We start from the raw sequence: 21,003 nt of genomic DNA, 5'->3' as shown, positions 1-21,003 counted from the left end.
AAAAAAAATCAGAGGCTCCTCTTTCTGCCCTGTCTGAAACAACTAGCACAGTCTCCTGAGTCTTTCTGGAACCCCCTGGTCAAGCTGCAGTATATTTTCAAGATTTCTCAGAACACCTATTTTTTACCAAAAAAAAAAGCTGATACAGGCTCCAGGCATTTTTTTCCTAAATCATCTTATTTTTCAAAACGTGCAAGCTCAAGTCTAGTTTACCTCAATCAGAGTTGGCAGCAGCAAACATACTATACACAAACATTTCAACTTCAGTAAATCTCTGCTAAGACACATACGTGACAGCTCTGTAGGCAGAAAACGTATTGTCCCTGTCTCCCTTTACAACACACCACCTGGCTCCTTCCTATCTCGGGAAAATGTGACAAGTTTCATGGCTTTTACTTTCTCCCTTTTCCAAGGCAGATTGGCACTATAAATATTTGTGCACTCTAGCCACGCAAAAATGAAAGAGGCCAGTAGTCCTGAAAGAAACAGCACCAGGACAGAGTGTTCAGCTATCAGCTTGACACACCAAACAGCACTGGCGTACTGTCAGTACAGATTTACCACATCTTACATCACATTGTTCTGAAGTAACAGTTCTACGTGACTGGAAATTATCACCACGTAGAACAACTCAAGTTCTGTAAAAACACCAAATAAAAATTATACCTGAACTAAAAATCAAGGTCACACTGCAAACACACGAGTATGCTGCATATACTCTACATTTGCTGCCCAAATACTGTTTTTCTCACATTCATACATTCTGATTCAAATGCCACAGTAATGACACAGCAGCCATAGAAATGCTCAACAGGCCAGGTCTGTTTCAATTACAATTACAGATTAAGTGTCTAACTTCTAGTCCTTCCTTTCACATCCTTTTATTCCAATGTCAAAGAAAATATGTAGTGAGGCATTAATGTTTGTATGTACTATCCTCCTGACACTCTGTCCAGCCTAATAAATGCCTCAGTGAGACAAGCTGTACATACATTGCCTCTGCATCTCTTGCTAAAGCCCAGTATTTCCTTTTCTCCCTCACTTAGCTCTTCCGTGTTAGAATGCATTCATATTTTTTGCTGGTTTTGGCCACTAACAAAGTGGGCTGGACCCATACACCAGTACTTACAGCCAGAAGCAGCACTAATTCTCTGCCCACACATCCTTCCTAGAAGGGGAAAATCAGGTTAACTGATGGCCCAAATGCTCTATGTAGCCAACACAGGGAAGGGTGGGTGGAAGAAAGCCAGTACAGGTCTTCTTCAGCAGAACAAAGAGAGAGAGAACCATCTATTATGTGTAAAATGTATGTGCATTTTAAAACAGTGATAAAATTTACAAGGGCAATTTTTTTCAGGAGAAGTGAGGAAATGGAAGAGAGGAAGAGGAAAGGGATGCTTGAGTTTTACTAAGAAAAAAAAAAAAATCCCTATGAGAGGAGAACAGCAGATAACTGCCTGTGATCTAAATTCCCATCCAAAGAAAACCTCATATATGCTTTGCCAGAAGCTAGGTTCAGCCATTTTTCTCACAGAGAGAAAGATGTTTGTGGATCATGCCTCAGGTCCATTTTCAGCAAAAAAACCTACCTGTGTAAAGACAAAGACATCAAAGGTAAACAAAGAAGTTCTTCCTCACCTCCATATAGTCTAATCACTTAACACAGGCATCAGTGTTGCATCTACATTGCTGAATGCAAAGTCAAAAGCAGAGAGAAGGTAATTCAAAACCTAAGGAACTTATATTTTGGCTGTTCTTTTTCCTGAAAACCTTGGAAAATGTTACCTCAGAAGGCTGCAAAATCTTTCTCAGAGATCTGGAAGACTCCCTAGGACAAAGCCCAAGAAACCCAGCTCAGATTTAGTGTCAATCCTGTCGTGAGCATGAGGCTGGGCTAGATGATCTTCCAGTCTGAATGATACTATGATTTTTGTGAAATTACTTCCTACAAGCTTGAATAGCCATTAAAGTTACCTTCCGAAACCAGAAATATCTACAATTTATTAGAAAATCCACACTTCATGAATTTGCAACTATATTAGTAATGGAAGCATGAGCTGCCATATTTCAAACTAGTTTAAATTACGTGCATCATTCAACCCAATTCAGTTAAAACAGCACAAAGTTGCATGTTGATTAAAATAACTTAACTTTGTTCAAGCTTAATGTGCTAGTGGATTATTTTTATAAATTTATGGTAGAGCAAACCACTCAAATTAAACACAAATTGGGATGTGTGTATATACATACATTGAGCCAGTTTAACAAAATAAAAATGCTTAAATATATCATTAAACATCGATTTATGTGTACAGAAGGCTGTTTCTTGGTCCTCTGGGATCCTAACATCCTCTTTCGTTACGCTTTTCCACATGAGAACTCTCCATATGCAAGTACCGGTATCTGTAAAAACTCTCAATCTTTCATTTTCTACACACCGCATCTATAAATCACACAAAACCAGGACAGCCCGGGGCAGACATGGCAAGTAAGCAACACACACTTTAAAAAGAATCCCCATTTATTTCAGAAACAGTACATCGAAGAAATACTTCACCTGTGTGTCCACAGACTCCATAAATAGTACTATTACTGTGCAAACAACCCACAACAACCATAGGTTTTGCAGTGCTTAGCAAGACAATAGAACATAGCTGTTCCCACTTTACAGCTGAAACAGAAAACTTGGATTACTTGCCTGAGACCTCATACGACAATCAGTGTCACAAATGGCCCATGATTCCTGAATCTCAAACCCGACCTTAAGCCACACACGCCTTGAGTGCGACTAAATTTATAAACAAAAACTGAGACCAAAAAAAAAAATAAATTGCCTGGTTCTTTTAACTCAAATAAGAAACAAAAATTTCTCATGGGTATGAGACATGGCCATTACTGCAGCAATCTGTGGATCGATAAGGCCAGATATCCCAAATTCATTTGTGGGAAGACACCCCTTAATAAAAGCCAGATGAGTAGAAAGAGAAGAGCAGCAAGCCAGACACCAGGGCCCTCTGGAACAACTGAAACCAAACCTGTGGCAAAGTTCCAGAGAAACCCCCAAAATGCCAAGCGGCACATCTGAGTTGCAAGAGTTTCTGCAGAGACCCCTGCACTAACAAGCAATTCCCTCATGCTGTAGCATGGGGATCCCAGCTGCAAGGAGGCTCCCAGGCTGCTTCACTAATGGCAGGCCTGGCAGCACCATGGGAAGCAGAGGCTGTTGGAGAACAGTTGCTCTACAGATAATCCAAATCTTGCCAAATCTCAGGCACCTGCCAGCCTGAGATCTCAGTGGCACAGAGTCACAAGACTTGCACAGAAAGACACTTCTGCACAGGTTCTTCATTTCTGCAATATGGCTATTTTTATGTTTACTGCTTGACTTCCCATGTTTTGCATTTCAACATAGAACCACATTGTTGAACACTATTTAGAAATAGCACTGTTATCCACTGTGTGTAGACATATTATCTCAACAGGACTGGGACTTCACAAGAGGATATTTCTACAGGCAGAGAAGAAATTAAGACTGACTGATTTTGGCATGGATATCTACTCTGAGGGGCTCCAGAGACTGCCCTTAGGGTATGCTCATATACTGCCTTTAAGGATAACAGCACATTATTCTGTTTCAGTCAACCACCACTGATCCCATAGGCATGGCACAGTGCCTAAGCACACACTTCATGGAAAGAAAAGCAATGCACAAATGAGCTGGGAGGAGAGAATGACGGTATGGAAAGAGTGATGTCTAAGGATGTTCTTATGTCATTCAGTCCCATTCACACTGCAAAGATCTTTGTTGGCTCCCACAAATGGGAATTTTGGGACTTCAGGTGAGGCCACATTTGGTCTCAGGCTGCTCTTCTGGTTTCGTCCATGAGCTGGGCACTTCCAGTTTCCTGAGGTAGCAGATAAAGAGGTCTTTGTTTCATACCTTACAGAAAAACAAAAGTGAAGGACAGGGGGACTGGCAGACAGATGCACTGGAGTTTCTTCAGAAAGACGCAAACACACTTGATGTAAAACATCATGATGTTTCTGTTTCAAACTTGATGTTTCTGAAATACTCCACTGGGACAGACTGTGCCAGAGACCCCAAAAGCAAATCTCACCCTCTCAGAATCACCCTGAAGAACAATTACAGAATTACTGTGGAAAGTTACAAAGCAGTTAATCAGAGAGGCAAGACTTTTCCTAAATAAATGGTCAGGAACCTGGCTCTCCAGGGCCCTCAACTTTGTGCAGAATGGACACTTTGCTTGCTAACATCCTGCAGTGGGTCAAGGCAGAGGAACCACAGGCTCTGTGCTGTAACAGTACATAGTACTGACAGCAGGGAAGAAGGTGCTCCTATAGTGAGGCATTCATAGAATTTAGGTGCAGAAAGTATTTATCAGAGGACAAATATATCCACTCTTTCTGTTGCTCTGCCAGTTTTTCTGACAAGCATTTTACCAGGACAGGGTCTACTTTGGAATCAAACTTGTTGGCAAACCAGTGCCCGTAACTCAGAAGCCATCTTAGTTCTGCAGCCCCATAAATGCAGACACTGCGAAGGTGGGTACCAGTGCAGGGAGGATATAAATGGTCTTCGAGGTAATTCCATTTCACCAGACGAGTTTTGCTTTGTAGGTCTGTTACATCCTGAGACGACCTTGGTACTTCTCCAGGGACACCAGGAACACGTACAAGAGTGGCCCAGAAATGTTCATCAGGAGAGTATGTATCCCTTGACCACTCAAAAAAATCTTTTGCAAGAGAGCTCTCAAGGGTGTATTTTATAAATGCTCGGCTTAAAACAAAATAGGCACTGCCTACAAATACCTCAATATTATGAGGTGGTGGATTCTTGGAAATGTTTGTCTTCACAGGCATCTGCATGTATTCATAAGGCACTTTCGTAAGTTCATAGTGATAAGTAAATCGTTCTCTTTTGCTACTGCTCGGCTTTATAGTTTCTAGCATGTTTCTTCCACCCAGTTTCTTCAATTCAGCAACCAACTCAAAATTTGACCTCAAAGGGAAATCTTGGCCACACAAATTAATAACATACTTCCAGGGAACTGAAGAGTTCATCAAATCAGACAGACAATTGAAATCTGCTTGTAGTCGTGAAATATGTGCATAGCTCACTGTCTCCAATTTTGATGCAATGAAAATGTTAGGGAAACATTTAGCTAGATTGTTCATAGCAGATTTGAAACTTTTTGCTGCTTTTTGGTCATAATGAATGCAGTAAATATTTTGATGACTGTACAGTGAATGTATAAGCCTTTCTACCATTACTGCATCTTTGTGAACCACCAAAGAATACGCGATTGGAAAACTCTCCTCCTCTGGAGAAACAGGTTTTAGGTGGTATTTCCTAAGTGAGTGATATATGTGGCAATCATTGATCATTGCCACAACATCTTCATCAGCTAAATCAATTATCTCTTTTCTTCTTATTTCTAAACTCTTGCCAATTTCATGGGGATCTTGTTCATATATAGATGAACAATTAATTTCATATTGGAACTCATTTCTAAGGTAGGAATATCTGTTTCTAACAAAAGAAGAAGTGCTTAAGAAGTGCTCAACCAAATAAATGCCTTTGGAGGGAAAAAAGTGTCTTTCAACATGGAGGAGCTTCAGCAGTGCAATCAGCCATCCCGTAACACACAGGATCAGGATCTTCCTTCGCATGGGACATGGGCAGGGACACTTAAGTCTCTTCATTCTGCAGAAAACAGAGACATGATGGTATTTTAAATCAGGAGCAAAGCATCACAACAATCCTGGCTTCTAACAAAGACATGTGCACTGACAGAATCACAGAATCACCAAGGCTGGAAAAGACCTGTAAAATCATCAAGTCCAGCCTATGACCTAACACCATCACATCAGCCAGACCATGGCACCAAGTGCCACACCCAGCCTTTCCTTGAACACATCCAGGGACCGTGCCTCCACCACTTCCCTGGGAAGTCCATTCCAATGTCTAATCACCACCTCTGTGAGGAAGTGCTTCCTAACATCCAACTTAAACCTCCCCTGGAGCAGCTTCAGTCCATGACTTCTTGTCTTGTCACTAGTTGCCTGGCAGAAGAGCCTGGCCCCCACCTGACTACAACCTCCCTTCAGGTGGTTGAAGAGAGCGATAAAGTCCCCCGAGTCTCCTCCAGGCTAAACACTCCAGTCTATCTACAGCACAAACACCACCTTAGCAGGACAGGGCACTGGAAATCTGCAATGTCTTAATCATCATGTTACTTCACAGATTTTACCACAATAATAGGCAAAGATTTCATTCCCCCGAATTAGCTGACTGAAGATAGTAAAACTACTTGGATTTCAGATGACTTCCAGCTTAATAAGAGTGTTGGAACAAGGCTCCCACTGTTTATTTTCCAAAGCTTTTTAAAAAATTGTTATGAGGACAGCAACCTCTGCATTGGCAGAAACATAACTGTCCTCTAAGCGAGTAGGAAGGATTGTTTGTTTTCCTCAGTAACTGCCAGGGATTCAATGGGAGCAGCAACAGGATCTCTTCTGAGTCTATAAAATTTCTGAGTAATAAAATTTCATTTTATTAAAAAAAACAAAACAAAGAAACAAACCTGAAAACTTCAGAATTCAGTCAGAGCATCCTCATTGTCTCTAACACAGGGGCTGGCTCATAAAGATGAAAATGACCATGAAGAAATTCATTTCCATCGTGTCCTCTCCCAACAGTGCAAAGTACTCCCTGTGTCCAGATTTCTTCTGGAAACTACTGCTGACCTGCCCTGAGGAAAGAGACTGATGCAGACACAGCATTTCTATCTGCTGTAAAGAGTACATAATGCAACCTTTAGAACAAAGGAGGAATAGTAGTGACAATAGTGCATCTATCCTGTTCTCTGCTGTGTGACACAACCTTGGACTGTCAGAGGGTGTCTGGTGACGTGCAGGGGTATGTGTAACCACAACACCCCTTGTTGTGTCTCAGCTTAGGATAGAGCCCCATGTCAGGCAAGTGTGAACAGTGCAGAAGGGATGACAGGCTATCCCCCTCCCCCAGCATCTCTATGGCTTGCCCTCCCCTGGTAAATTTCCAGCAGCTGCTCTGCACATGCACCAACCATCAGGGCTCACCTTGGACCCTTAGAAGAAGATACCCCCCACCACAGTCCCATTCCAGAACTCTCTGGAATGGCAGCAGAACCTTCCAGAACAACTGCACAGGTGCAAAGCTTAACTACATGTTGCCCCCCCAAGTGTGGTCACAGAATCACATAGTGTTTGGAGTTGGAAGGGACCTTGAAGATCATTGAGTTCCAACTCCCCTGCATGGGCAGGGACACCTCCCACTGGAGCAGGCTGCTCAGAGCCCCATCCAACCTGTCCTTGAAGGTCTGTTTAAAAGAGCTGAAACTGGGACTAGGACCTGAGGCTGAAGGTTTGCAGAGCAGGACAAGCAGCCAAAAAGACCTTGCTGGAAAGAAAGGGTGGTGACGTATCTGGTCCTGTCTTCTCCTCTATCTTTCCATCTTTTCTTTCTTTCTTCAGCCATTTTCCCTAGTTCACTCCATCTACGAGAGCAGTTGTTGTCTTCATGATTGCCTGCCATTAGCATCTAAGTAGTGAGATCTCAATAAAGCACTTTTTATGTGGATCCTCTAGGCCATTTGCCATGGCTTTTTTCACCACACACTGTCACCAAGATGGAACCCATGCACTTTTTGGGGTATAAAAAAGTTCACCTCCCTTGAAGCCTACCGAGTGGCATGAGAGACGTGGATGCAATTGCAGAAACACACATGGCCCCTTTTTATGCAGCAGAGTATTTAATAACAACCTTGTGTAGCAAATGAACAACTGAGTTATTACCAAAATAAAAGCTAAATACAGCGATTGTCTTTCCATATAACTTCACTTTACCTTCAAAGATCACTTTACCATCAAGTTCAACCCCCTCGCCAGAGCAGGACCAAAATATAGGGCAGATCACTCAGAAATGCATCCAGACAGGTCTTGACAGTCTCCAGAGAAGGAGACTCCACAACCTCTCTGGGCAGCCTGTTCCAGGGCTCTGTAACCCTCACAGTAAAGAAGTTCTTCATGTTGAGGTGGAACTTCCTGTGCTCAAGTCTGAGTCCACTGCTCTTCATCCTGTCACAGGGCACAAGTGAAAAGAGCTTGTCCCTGCCTTCTTGATGGCCAGCCCTCATGTATTTATAGACATTAATTAGAAGCCCCCTCAGTTTTCTCCTCTCTAGACTGAAAAGCCCTAGGTTTCTCAGCCTTTCCTCATAAGGCAAGCATTCCAGTCCCTTCATCATCCTCGTAGCCCTTTGTTGGACTCTCTCCAGCAGATCCTGTCCCTCTTGAACTGGGGAGCCCAGAACTGGACACAGTACTCCAAGTGAGGTCTCATGAGGGCCGAGTAGAGAACCTCCCTCCATCTCCTGGGCACACTCCTCTTAATGCACCCCAAGATGCCACTGGCCTTGGCCACAAGGGCACGTCACTGTCCTATGGATAACTTGTTGTCTACCAGCATTCCAAGGTCCTTCTCCATGGAGCTGCTCTCTAGCAGATCACCTCCTGGCCTGTACTGGTGCATTTTGTTGTTCCTTCCCAGGTGCAGGACTCTGCACTTGGTCTTGTTGAACCTCATTAGGTTCCTCTTTGCCCAGCTCTCCAACCTCTCCAAATCTCACTGAATGGCTGCACAGCCTTCCCATGAATCAGCCAATCCTCCCAGCTTCCTGTCATCAGCAAACTTGCTGAGAAGATGCTCTGTCCTGTCATCAAGGTCATTGATAAAGATGTTGTACAGGACTGGATCCAGCACTGATCCCTGAGGGACTCCTCTAGTTACAGGTCTCCAGCTGGACTCTGCACCGTTGACCACCACTCTTTGGGCTCTATGTTTGCACTTTCCCTTCTACAGACAAAAGGACTCCTGCAGAAATTAATGTAGACTGATCTCATATTGTGACCAAGACATATAGCACAGCTGGTCTATGCATGCACATAGACAGCATCTAATCTGGTCTGGGCACTCACTGGCTGGAATGCAAAGTACTGAATGATTCAGAGAAGATTAATAGGTCTTTTTATTTATCCTTCACCTCTGTAAAGCAAGGAACATTCAAAGAAAACAGACATGCAACAAACACATGGGAAACACATTCACATTGTGTAACAAAACACATGTTCTTACACAACACATAATTATAGCTTGTCATAAGGTACCTGACCATGAGCTCACCAGGATTCAAGGAGGAATTAGGCAATCAAAGGGCTATTGAGAGTTTCCAGAGTTACGTCTGCCAATACAAAAACATGGACGCAAAGCTAAACTCCCTGGAACCACAACATCAAGCTATTACCAGCTGCCAAGAACTCTGACAGGAAATTTTTACTAATACAAATGTTTGTTGTCACCATCTCTCTGTTCTCAGAATCTGCTTTTGTCTACTGCTGGACCAGAAGAGGGATTGCCTGTTATATCCGTGACGGCAACAGTTGTATCCCACACAGAAAGCAGCTGAGTTTCCCACTAGTGTATTTCACTGCCTTTTTGTGGGTATTTTTCCTCTTTGCAATAAGCTGTTTTGGGCAGCTTCATGCTTTCAAACACTTAGAACAATTTTCTTTCTGCAACTGTGCAGGCTGCACAATGACACAAAAAGAGGAACAAGGTGGTGGGAGAATTTCACACCCTCCTGATAAAAGTTCAGATCAAGTCCTTCTGCTCACTGAACGCTGTGTTGTCCTTAATCAGTAGAATAAACCCTCCTGAGAGGACTAGGCAAAGGCTAAGCCATGCAGCTCTCAAATTGAAACTCTTGATCCTTGCCTCCAAGGTCCTCTCCAGCCAGGCTTGGCTGTCTGTGTCTGCCTAAGGCAATGATGCTGGGCTTACAGAAGGACCAGAAAATACACGGCACTCTTCAAGTAGGCAGGGAAGTTCCTCTCCTTCCCGCGTGCTTCAATGCAATGTGCACATCGTCTTTTGGGAGGCTGCAGGAGAATTCTACAGCTCTCCTGTGGCTTGCACAACACTCCTAACACCCTATAAAGCTCAAAACCAGAGGATAAGCTTTCTCCCCTGTGTACTGAAAGTGCTGAAATTATGAACCGAGCTATGGACAGTGAAAGGCAGCGTTGGGAGCAAAGGCCAAGCTGAAAGCAAAATCATGCTAGAAAATGCACATCAGAACACACACTGGAGTTAGATCTTGGTTTCTATTGACTTGCACACACTGGGGAGGAGAGAGAGAACATGGAAATAAGAGCAGTGGAAATAGCACTGATTTATATACAGGTATTCATATATACATTTTGGGCAACACAGCAAAGGTCTGGGGGAGCAAAGTATGATCTGACGGCAAGCGATTAACTGTAAAGACCTGTTACATCAATAGTCACTTCCAGTTGCTATTAGCCAGATGTGCAGAAGTTTATCCTCCTGACAAAAATTATTGTTAAACCACTGAATCTTATTCTTACTATGTGTAAACATTAATTAACAGCCAGTGAAGCTGCAGAGTCCCCAGAAGAGTGCAAACTCCTACAGTGAGCACACTACAAACATAAAAAGCAGCATTTTCTACTGTACACCATCCATTGGGAACCTGTTTGAGTAAATCACTCAAGCTTGTACTGGAACACTATCATGGAGGTAAAAGTAAAGTGTACTTTAAGCAAAGAGAAGCAAATTGAACTGGTGGCTGTTTCTCTTGGCTTTTACAATATAGATTACTGTAACAACACAGAAATATTGAATTTCTACTGAGAGACTATAACTGCTTGAAATGTTAAATGCTTGCAAGGTGAAACCAAAGGAAAGGCTAATTAGAGGCAAATTAAGGCCTGCTTTTAGGATTCTTTTGGGAGGGGGAAAAAAAAGTATAAAACAATTGTAATTCTAGCTCTGCTGACTCACAACTCTAACTCAGCACACCATCAGGCACTTGCCTCGTGGAAGTCCTACTCATGCCTAAAGGGTATGGCTAGTTTGGACCTGCCCTGAGCAAAGACTGCAACACAGAATCACAGAATCACCTTGGTTGGAAAAGACCTTCAAGATGATGGAGTCCAACCATTAACCTAACACTGACAAGTCCTTAACTAAACCCTAATCCTAAGTACTATGTCCATAGAACTCTTAAATACCTCCAAGGATGATGACTGCAGCACGTCAGTCGTATTATCATAGAATGCCAGGTTGGAAGGGACCTCAAGTATCATCTGGTCCAACCTTTCTTGGTACTACTATAGTTTATATGAGGTGGCTCAGCATCCTGTCAAGCTGAGACTTAACACTGTCCAATACAGGGGAATCTACCACTTCCCTTAGGAGACTATTCCAATGTTTAACTGTCCTAGTGGTGAAAAATGTACCTCTTGTGTCCAACTGGAATCTCCCCAGGAGCAACTTGTGCCCACTACCCCTTATCTTTTCCATGTGACTCCTTGTAAATAGGGAATCTATGGATATCTGACCAGGTATCAGAAGGAACCAACACTTGTAACACCCCGCTCCTCCCCACACTGACCCCAGCACAGCCTGGGCTCTGTGACTCTGTTCTTGGGTACTAAGAAAGGAACAGTACAGGATTCAGCACCAGAACACAGCTGCCAGATGGCAACTTTCTCCTCTGCCTGCCCTTCCCCATCTCATCCCTCCATGAGTCACCCTGACTCCTGTGAATAGGAATAGGGGTGAGTTTGCATGGCCAGGCACTAGAGGGGGGCTGGAGCCCTGGTCTTCACCAAGGATAGGACTTCTGTCTAGATCCTCACTGAATTATATAGCCTTTTCATGAACCCTGGCTCCCAGGAAATTCCTCCTCTCCTCTCTCCACACTTTTGCTAAACCTCCCAGATTTTACCCTCTCCGTGTTGGCCAAGAACAAATATCCACGTGTATCAACCTCATTAACAGATCCATTACCAGTTTATTACATCAAAGTTGAGTCCATAGCAACTCATCTGAAGATTTCCATTGGAGAAATCGTTTTTCCCTTGTGGGGAATTCCCATAATGCAAGACACAATTTATTACAAAATCTTGGAAGTTGCTCTCCATCCATACACACTGGTCAGCATTCAAGCATGAAACAAAAAAGGGCAAAGCCACTGGGAGGAGGAAGAAATCCTCTCCCAGAGGCTCAGGCTTCAGGTAGGAGCACAGCACAGTGGCTGGGGAGTGGTCCAGCTAAAAGCTTCCACTGACGAACCACAGGCATTAATTACAACTCTTTTCATTGACAGCAAGGCTCCAGCATGCCTTCTCTGACACTGAAATTTAAAAAGCAATCTCTGAGAAGGGTTAACTAGTTGTCTGGTGTGCTTCTAACATCAGATGCAACCTGGTCAAGAAACCCCAAACATCCTGCTCTGTAAGCCAACCGGGTGCTTTTCACTGGCACTCCAGAAAAACAACAGCATTGCCTCAAGTCAATATATTTATACACCCAAAAATACTCAAAAAGGATTTCTTTATTGAATCAACTGAAAAAAGTTTTGAAAGAAATCAGATTTTGAATGGGAACAAAATACCAGAGGTGGCAACAATCCAGGGTTTGGATTCTTTTGCAGTTTAGGTTTTTTTTGTCAAAATTAAGCTGGATTAGACCAACATTTGCTTCTTCATCTGAATTTTTCGTAATAAAAAATATGTTGTCTCAGCCTCTCCTGCAAGAATTTTTAAGCAGCAGTGGCAATCCTGGCTTCCATAGCAGAGCCTAAATGCGATGATCTGCTGGCTTAAAAAGCTCTTCTGCAATTTCAGCTAAATACTGTGTAATTATTTTTGCATTCTGATCTAAACACACTCATTAAGGGTATTGTGCAGTACCACACAGGCAGCAAGATGCTTGTAAGTGAAGCTTCTAACTCTCCCATATTATTTAATTTGTATTATTTGTAGTTCCATAACATGGAACATCTAAGATGCTACAGGAACACCGCCAAGCAGTGTAAACTAGATTTAAATTAGCTTTGAGTGTGCCTGCCTGAATTTTCACTGTATTAACCACATCACATGCAAAACTGGACCTTTTAAACTGTTGCATCTTCTCAGTGCTATGCAGACTAATAAATCATCGTGGTTCAGCTGGTGAACTGCGTATCTGGGGTAGCACTGGACACCTCCTACCATCCCAACATCTCTTCCCTGGAGGGAAGCAGACCACACACAAATTGGAGTGGGAAGAAGTCATGCCCACCTCTCTGTAAGCTCATGGCCCTGGAAAGAAAAACAGGAGCTACTGATGCTATGTGTAGGAGTAACAGAACAGTCAGATATTACCTGTCTGAGCCTGTACATTATAGGAGATGAGGTCGTCCAACTTTCTGTTCTAAAGAGCCTCCTGTGAGCACACAAATTAATTTATTCAAAAATCACTTTTTTTTTTTTTTAACAAGGTGTACAGCTGTTTCTTCAGAGTAAAAGCAAGTTTAAAGCACCACTCATACTGAGAAAACAAATAACCACCCCATCATACATTATTTCATAGAATGGTTTGGATTGGAAGGGACCTTTAAGGGTCATCTAGTCCAACCTCCAGGACATTTCCACTGAACTGGATGAGGTTACCCTGAAATATCTAGGAATATTTTATGCCAGGGAGCAGAACTCAATGTGATTAAATTACCCAGACTGCTTCTGGCTTTGGCCTTGAAGAGAACATGTTCTGTATCCTGGTCACTGTACCGTGCATGTGAGACCCACCTTGCCCAGTGTTTCTCAAATTAAGCATCTGAGGCCCCTCCACAGCTGATGAAAAGATACCAGGCACTGCAAAGGACCACCATTTCATCCCAGAGCATGGGCTGGATGAAGTATCCCCAAAATAAGTTACTGCCCCAACAAACAGGAGCCATGACCAAAGCCCAGCTTTTGTGCCAGCACTGCAAGCTCCGCCAGCTCCATTTGCAATGGCACAGCTTTTGTGCACCTCCCATGTGAAGCATTCTGGGGACCAGCACCATGGCACCAGACCCACATGCTCTGCCACCAACTCCTCTGCCCCAGAGTGGTGCTCTGGAACAACAAAGGAAACCAGCCTGGGAGCTGCTCCAGTTGGCACAAGCCTGACTCAGCCGAGAGAACCAGACTCTCACTTCCACCAGGGCTAAGGCAGCTCCAGTCCTCTTCAAGGCTGCCCCTCCATAAGGGGTTAAGGAGGGATTTGAGCAACCCAGAGAAACGCTCAGGTTCTCTTCAGCAGTGCAGAGAAACTGGCAGGCTTTGGGCTCATGCTGCCTCCCTGAAGGCGTGTTTCCACTTTACTAAGACCCTAATGTTTTACACATGGAGAGCGCTGGCTCCTGAGAGAGCCCAAGGCATTACTGCTGCTTACACTATTATTTTTGCTGTTTCCATAAAACCTGTGCACCCAGAGTAAGATTAACTCCTGGTCTGTGCAATTTAGCTTTGCCAATGTTATTCTTGCACAAGAAGAGGCTGCAACTCAGATAAACAAACTTCATCCTGAGCAGGAACGAATGACCAGCTCTACTTTTTCTCTTGCTCTGCATGGCAAGTCTCACCTGCAGTCCACAGTCAACCACTTATAGCAACCCTGTAATGGCAGTATAATTCAGAAAACATGAAAACTGACTGACTTGCAGGGAAAGAAGACAGACAGTCCCCCTGGCACTGAAAAAGGAGCTCCAGCCCCTGCAGAAGCCTCTATTACTTTTTAGCAAACAACTCATCTATAGCTATAGGAAACAAACACCTCGGGAACAAAGCCGTTTCCAAAAAGTTGTTTCTTTAAAGTAACAGCTACATTATTCAACATAATTTTTCTTTAAGTCAAAAATCAAAGACCTGTGGGTATTCACATTTTAACATCCACTCTTTTATCCTTCTCCCTATCTAGGAAAAAAATCCTTTGGGGTAAACTCAACCATGAAAAAGAGTAGGGGTTCAGACAAGCGACTTTTGAGACAGACCATTTGTAACTAAAATGTATGTACCCAATTACATTTTTTCTTTAACCCATCCAAAAAGAGCAAATGTGTAATTGGCGTCATAAAAATCTGTTGTTCTGTCTCCCATGCAGAAGCCCTTCTGCCCATGCCCACCACAAATCAGGCTTCTTGCTTATCACTTAGTTTTAAAAAAAATTAAAAGGGAACAGGGGCTAAGAAGGAGCAGCAGAACAGACGTGGGAAATGATATAAGAGAAGAACGGAGAGAGGGATCAGTGAGGGTAAGTGCTTTCATGTAGGTAGCATTAACAACAAGAAAATCAAACTGAGCAGCAAAACAGGTGCTTTTTCTGACTTGTCACTCCCCCATTTCTCAAAGACTTATGAGGCAAAACCCAGTGTCTTCACCCTTCCTTGGAAACTAGGTCACAGTGTATTTCAAGCAACCAACACCATTACCATATAATAGCAGGAACTACTGGAACAATTCCCTCTCCCCCAGCAAAACCACTCTGAGAAAGTTTTCCCCGATAAAATATCTCTATTTGCTTAATACACACCTGCGCACATAGCAATGCAAACTTGGTTGAGTTGTTTGCATGACCAACTCTGCAGTTAGCTCCTTCTAGTTCTCCCTCTTCTCTATACAAATTAAGTCACTTGTTGGGGCTCTTGGAAGCTAGAGGGACAATATTTCTGGGAGGCTGGAGAGGGATAAAAGTAATCATGTGCAAAGAGATTTATTTTTTATTTTTTTTTAGTAAACTGTCTGAATTAAACTTTTAACTCTACTTGATTATTAAATGCTGCTAGCTGGGAAAGTTAATTTATTAATGTGCTAGTGTTTACTCCTTCTAGCTAGTCATTTCCATTGCAAAATTATCTATCAGTGGGATAATGGAGCTTTTGTAGGAGCACTTTTTATTGGCATTAAATCTAGATCCATTGATTCTACCAAGTATGTCTGATTTCCACCCCAAACCTTCCCTGCACTGGAGCCTCAGCCTACACCCCTGTAACATAGTGTAATACTTAGATTTCCTTTAAATGATGGCCAACTAAAGAGCTAAGTATCTTATAGACCTCTAATTCCAAGATGTGGAAAAAAATATGCCTTTATTTTAGACCCAGGCCTAATTAAATAATAAGCCTGGCAATTTTAAGACTTGGAAGACTTAAAACAACACAGTGCTCCAAGGAAAAACAACAACAAAACAACAAAAATCTGCAATTTATCACAGCCTGTTTTGTGCTTCTGGAAGAGGAAAGACAGCTTCTCACCAGATGCACAGGTCCGCAAAGATTTGGCAGTTATGGGTATCACATATGACTCTGTTCCACTGCTAAACATGGGGACTGCTCATTGCATGGGATACAGTAACTTTTGGAGGAAGCTGTTCTGGTGGAGGCCTGAAAAGAATAATGTCTTGGCAAATCCCTTCACAAATCTCTTAGTACATCTGAGACTCTTCCATCCTACCCATCAGAGGATCTGCAGCCCTGTTAAAGCAAGGGAGTGCTTAGAAAGCCTAGGGACGGTTGGCTATGGAAATTCTCAAGCTTAATTGCCTGTATTTAAATCCTCTGACTTTAAGTGCAGGGAGTATCCGTGTTTGTAAAGGACTTACTGCACACAAAGGCAGGAGTCAGGATATATTTTTTTAAAAAAAGAATTAGTTAATTATTTAAAAAAACAAACCAAGAAACAAACCAAACCAAACCAAACAAACCCGAACACCAACACCAAACAAAAAGCCCAGTAAACAGAGTTTACTACTTCTAGTCTACAGTTTAAGAGGTTTGCTCTGACTCATGACTGTTTAAAATAATACAACTACTGCTACAGTGGACAGAGGGTTAACCTTTCCCCCATACCACCATATAACACAAAAATCAGGCCCAAAGGACCAGAACTTGTGTATATTGGCAAGAGGAAGCACCCTAAAAGAGGGTAGAAGTTTCCTGTTAGACAGGGAGGCAGGAGAAACTGCACCACACTGCAGAAAAGCTCCCACTAACAGCTCAAAACATTTCTCCATTTCCTCCAACCCTTTGCGACGCTGCCTGCAGACCCTCCCCTGTGAGCCCTCCCTGTAAATCACCCCTCGAGTCAATCCCCCCTCACGCCAAAGTTTTCACCGCCGACGTCGCAGCTTGTTGCATCAGCAAGATCATTTCTAGGAGAATTGCAGACCCACCTCCTGGACTTTGCAGTGGTCTCCTCCCCTTGTGGAGCTCTTCAGGATGTTCTGTGCCAGAAGATCAACATGACCACAGCCAGCTCAGGGGCTGAACAAAGTCCCAGTGTCTGCTCCGTCCGGCTGTTGCCTGCAGTCTCCAGCTTCATTGGTGTTTCAAGCGCGTATGAAGTCGGACGTACAGAAGCAGCAGGGATGACATTATTGCTTGCAGATCATGAAAGAAAAAGTGCAAGATGTTAGCTGAAAAAGGCTTTGTGTGATAAAGTGTGGAAGCCATTACCTGTATAATCAGCTTTTTTTTTTTTTCCTACTTTCATAGCATTTATAACAGCAAAGAAGATGGGGGGAAACTGTAGAAGATGGGGAAACACTGTAAAAATAACAGAACACATCAAAGCTACCTGATCTCCTTCTATGTGAGGATGAGGAGGGCTTGGGGAGAAGCAGGAAAGCACCCAGATTTGACATGTAAATCTTTGTCAAAAGCCCCACCAAGTTCAAGACTCGCAGGATACTCCAGGTACTGAGATTTCAGGCCTCAGAGGCTTTGCTCTGCCACAAATGAAACAGTTTCACCATCAGGCCAAGGCCAAAACGTGGGCTACTGGTATGACCCCCACAATCATGGTGATACTTTCTGAGGCTGTTCAGACATGATGACCTGCATAGCAAGTTGACATATATATAAGTACTTCATACGATACACAATGTCTCTTTTATGGCAAGAAATAAATTTTTGTGATATTATACCTAAGTTTTGTGTGTGTGATGGTTAAAAAGAAATTCAAGGAACCAAACATTGCACTAATATACCACAGACAAACACCACAGTATTTACCCTCGAGGAAAGCACATCAGCAGTGCTCCTAAGACATATGCAGTACTGCCCTTCCTCATCAGCCTTCCAGCCCACATGGGTGTATAAACCACACATCCTTGTACTATGGAGCTTATGATTTGGCTCTGTTCTCCAGTGCAGCAGGAGCAGCCCGAATCTCATCACCTCCAAAGAGACGTCTGGGTGCTGCAGATTCACAGGATCCTGCAGTCCTGCCTTAGCTTGATGAGCCCACCACACCAAACTCATAAAATGGAAACAGTTTCCAAATTCCCCACTTAGTATTTGGCCCTCCCTGTATGCATAATACACAATGTGCCACGATAGTAGCTGGTTCAGCTTCTTCCCTTTTGTGATGGGGAAAAGTGGGGAGGTGTATGCAGTGGCCAATGGTATCAAGTGTTATTAATTGATAAAAAAATTAAGAGCACAGAACTACGGAGATTCTGGGAATTTCCTGTGAGACAAAAGCTCCCAGCACTTGCAAAACTGGAAAAGCTCTGCAGACAGCTGTGCATCTTTTGCATAAGGGTGTTGGCTTGTCCTTGCTGAAAAGAATGCAGAAATATCTCCCTATCAAACAACCATGCACGACAAAAGCACACAGAGGCCACCAGAACTCTGCAATGTCAATCCAAAAGGAAAAGGTTGTTCATTAGCATCAGGGAATCCTGCCCAGGCTAGTGGCCACATCGTGATTGGACAATACAACAGAGCAGGAGGATGTATGAGTCTCCAAGGGGCTGGTATGCACCCTGTCATCTGCTTAATGACACCTGTCTGGGCGTGATGCAATTAGAGAATTCCTCTTTCTTCACAGTTGTCCCTCTTGTACTCAATGCAGAGGGACCTGTGTGTCACACTTGGTCACACTGCAAATCCTGCTGAAGCCTTCTTCACTTTTAAGTTTTTCAGTGAGAAGCCTGATGCAGCTTGATTTGTTGACAGAGTTATGCAAAAATGTTCTCCCTTGGTGGATTCGGCACCCTGACGTTTATATTGCAGACATTAGCTTTTTGACTCCTCTGCAGTGTCACTTATTTTATCAATATTTTCTGGGATACCTCAAAACCTGGAGTCACCATGTGACTCCTGATGCTTTTCTGTAGCTGTAACAGTTACGCAAACACCATAAATTCCTGCTAGTGTCCTCTTGAGCATCATCTGTTAGGAAAACCAAATCTGCTTCATCAGCACACATCAGGACCACCCACAGTCCTTACCCATGTGCTGCTTGGGAGTTGCGTGTTGTGTAGGTACACAGTGATCACCCAGGCTAACAGCTGAGTGGGTACATCAACACCTTTCTGGCACTCCATTCCTAACTCTGACCAGCAGTTAATACAAAATTTCCAAAATCCCTGCATCACTGTTTCCTGAAGTCTCACTGCTGAAGTCTGCAAATGCTGTTTCCCTACTGTTAGCAGACATGAAGCTTCCTGAAATCATACTTTATATTGTGGGCACCTGCTGATGCCCCCAGCAGTATCTGGCTAGGCTAAAGCTGCCAGGCTGACAAAGTCCACATGATCAACAATCTCTGGACTTACCTGTTGGTTCTCAACCAGTATTTCAACACTTTTCTGGCTTCCCTGAATCCTATATATAAGCAGTCACCAGTTTCTTTATATATATATGATAGCATATGGCTTTGACCCTTCTTTAATTTTACTTTTGGTTCATTCTTCCCAGCTCAACTGGACTGACTCTGAAGAATTCCAGAGATCTAGTCTCAGTCACCAAGGCATTTTTTAGATTATGACAGACAGCCTGTTGACTGACTAGAATAATTTACACATCTCAGGCCAGAAAAAAGCATGCACAGTATAGGTTATAATCCACAGAACTTGGTACACAAGTGGTTTTCACTGTCTGGTCCCCTTTCCTGAATCCCCACTGTAATCCCAAGACAAGCCTTGTGCCAACAATGCAATTAAAACCTGAATGTACTCCTTATCACCATCAGCCAAGTAGCTTATCACCATCACTGCTTTTCAAAAAGTTGTAGTCCTTCAGAATTGCTCGCTTACATGAGTCATGTGTCAAAAAGCACTAGCCAGGGTTGTTAGCCATCTTTAAATGCCTTTACAGCTGGGCAGCATACAGAAACACACAAGAACTGGGCAAAAACCCATCAGTATTAGATATATAAGACAAAAAACTATAGGTGCAGAAAAATGGTAGCATTTCACTTCCCTTTCTCTGACCATCTCAGAAAACCTACAAGCATGGAAGAACAGGTACATCCCATCCCATCCATAGGGCCCATTCAGCCTTGGATGTTGTCTCAGAGTACCCAAAAGCAGATGCTTGGAAAGAAGAGAAGCAGCAGCACAGGTACTCTGCAACGTCATCTCCACACGCTCTTTGGTTTCTGTTTCCTCAGAGCTTAGCAGTTTCAAAAGCCAAGGATTACAACCTTCTGCTTCTCATGAAATTTCAGTTTCTTCCATTCAGTTGCTTTTGAACCCACGTAAGTTTTTTGACATCCAGTAGACTGGGAGGGGATGGGTCAAAATACTCCACAGCTGACTTGAGTATTCTGTGTAAAAGAATACTCTTCTCTTAGTTACTTTCAGTCTTTCGCCTTCCAGTGCAACTTGACTGTTGCAGTTCTCAGCCTGAAAGAGAGCAAGCAGCTCTTTCCTGTTTGTAGCTGCCACTCCACTTGCAAGTTTATCTCCCCTATCTACCCCTCAGCTGTTTCTCTCCCAGGCTATCAAATGCAAAAGTCTTACTACTAAGGAAGTTTATTTATTTTAAAAGGTTACTGCTGAGGAAATTTGCCTAACTCAAAAGTAAACAGGTTGGTTTACGGATGAGATATTTGGAACAAGCTAGAAGATGCTCAATGGAGCAGATCCTCAGTTGGGACAAAGTGTGTGAGTTGAACTCAGAGGCAGCTCCCCTTAAGGTCTCCTTCCCCACACCTCACTCTGGTATTACTAAGTCTACTCACATTCATCCCACTGTAAGAAGTTCCTACCCTCTCCTCGAGGAAACAACATGCATGTCTGGCAGATCCTTGCTGTTCTTCTTG

The 21,003-nt window shown here is 43.2% G+C and overlaps 1 protein-coding gene across 1 annotated transcript; it reads right to left on the bottom strand.

The window, feature by feature from the left end:
• Positions 1 to 3,826: 3,826 nt before the first annotated feature.
• GCNT4 (glucosaminyl (N-acetyl) transferase 4) lies at positions 3,827 to 17,313 on the bottom strand. Its single transcript, XM_051642991.1, has 2 exons — positions 17,123 to 17,313; positions 3,827 to 5,725 (listed from the first exon to the last, which is right to left on the bottom strand). Exon 2 carries the CDS (start codon positions 5,722 to 5,724, stop codon positions 4,357 to 4,359), a length of 1,368 nt encoding a protein of 455 aa, XP_051498951.1. The 5' UTR covers position 5,725; positions 17,123 to 17,313; the 3' UTR covers positions 3,827 to 4,356.
• Positions 17,314 to 21,003: the final 3,690 nt, after the last annotated feature.

Source organism: Apus apus, chromosome Z (genome assembly GCF_020740795.1).
Source record: "Apus apus isolate bApuApu2 chromosome Z, bApuApu2.pri.cur, whole genome shotgun sequence".
Taxonomy (NCBI): Eukaryota; Metazoa; Chordata; class Aves; order Apodiformes; family Apodidae; genus Apus; species Apus apus.
The sequence above is the reverse complement of the archived record's forward strand: the minus strand, read 5'-3'. Positions and strand labels throughout refer to the sequence as shown.

What these genes read in the sequence shown, in the direction of transcription:
- GCNT4 (XM_051642991.1), bottom strand. Translation starts at nt 5,724, where the DNA reads ATGAAGAGACTTAAGTGTCCCTGCCCATGTCCCATGCGAAGGAAGATC.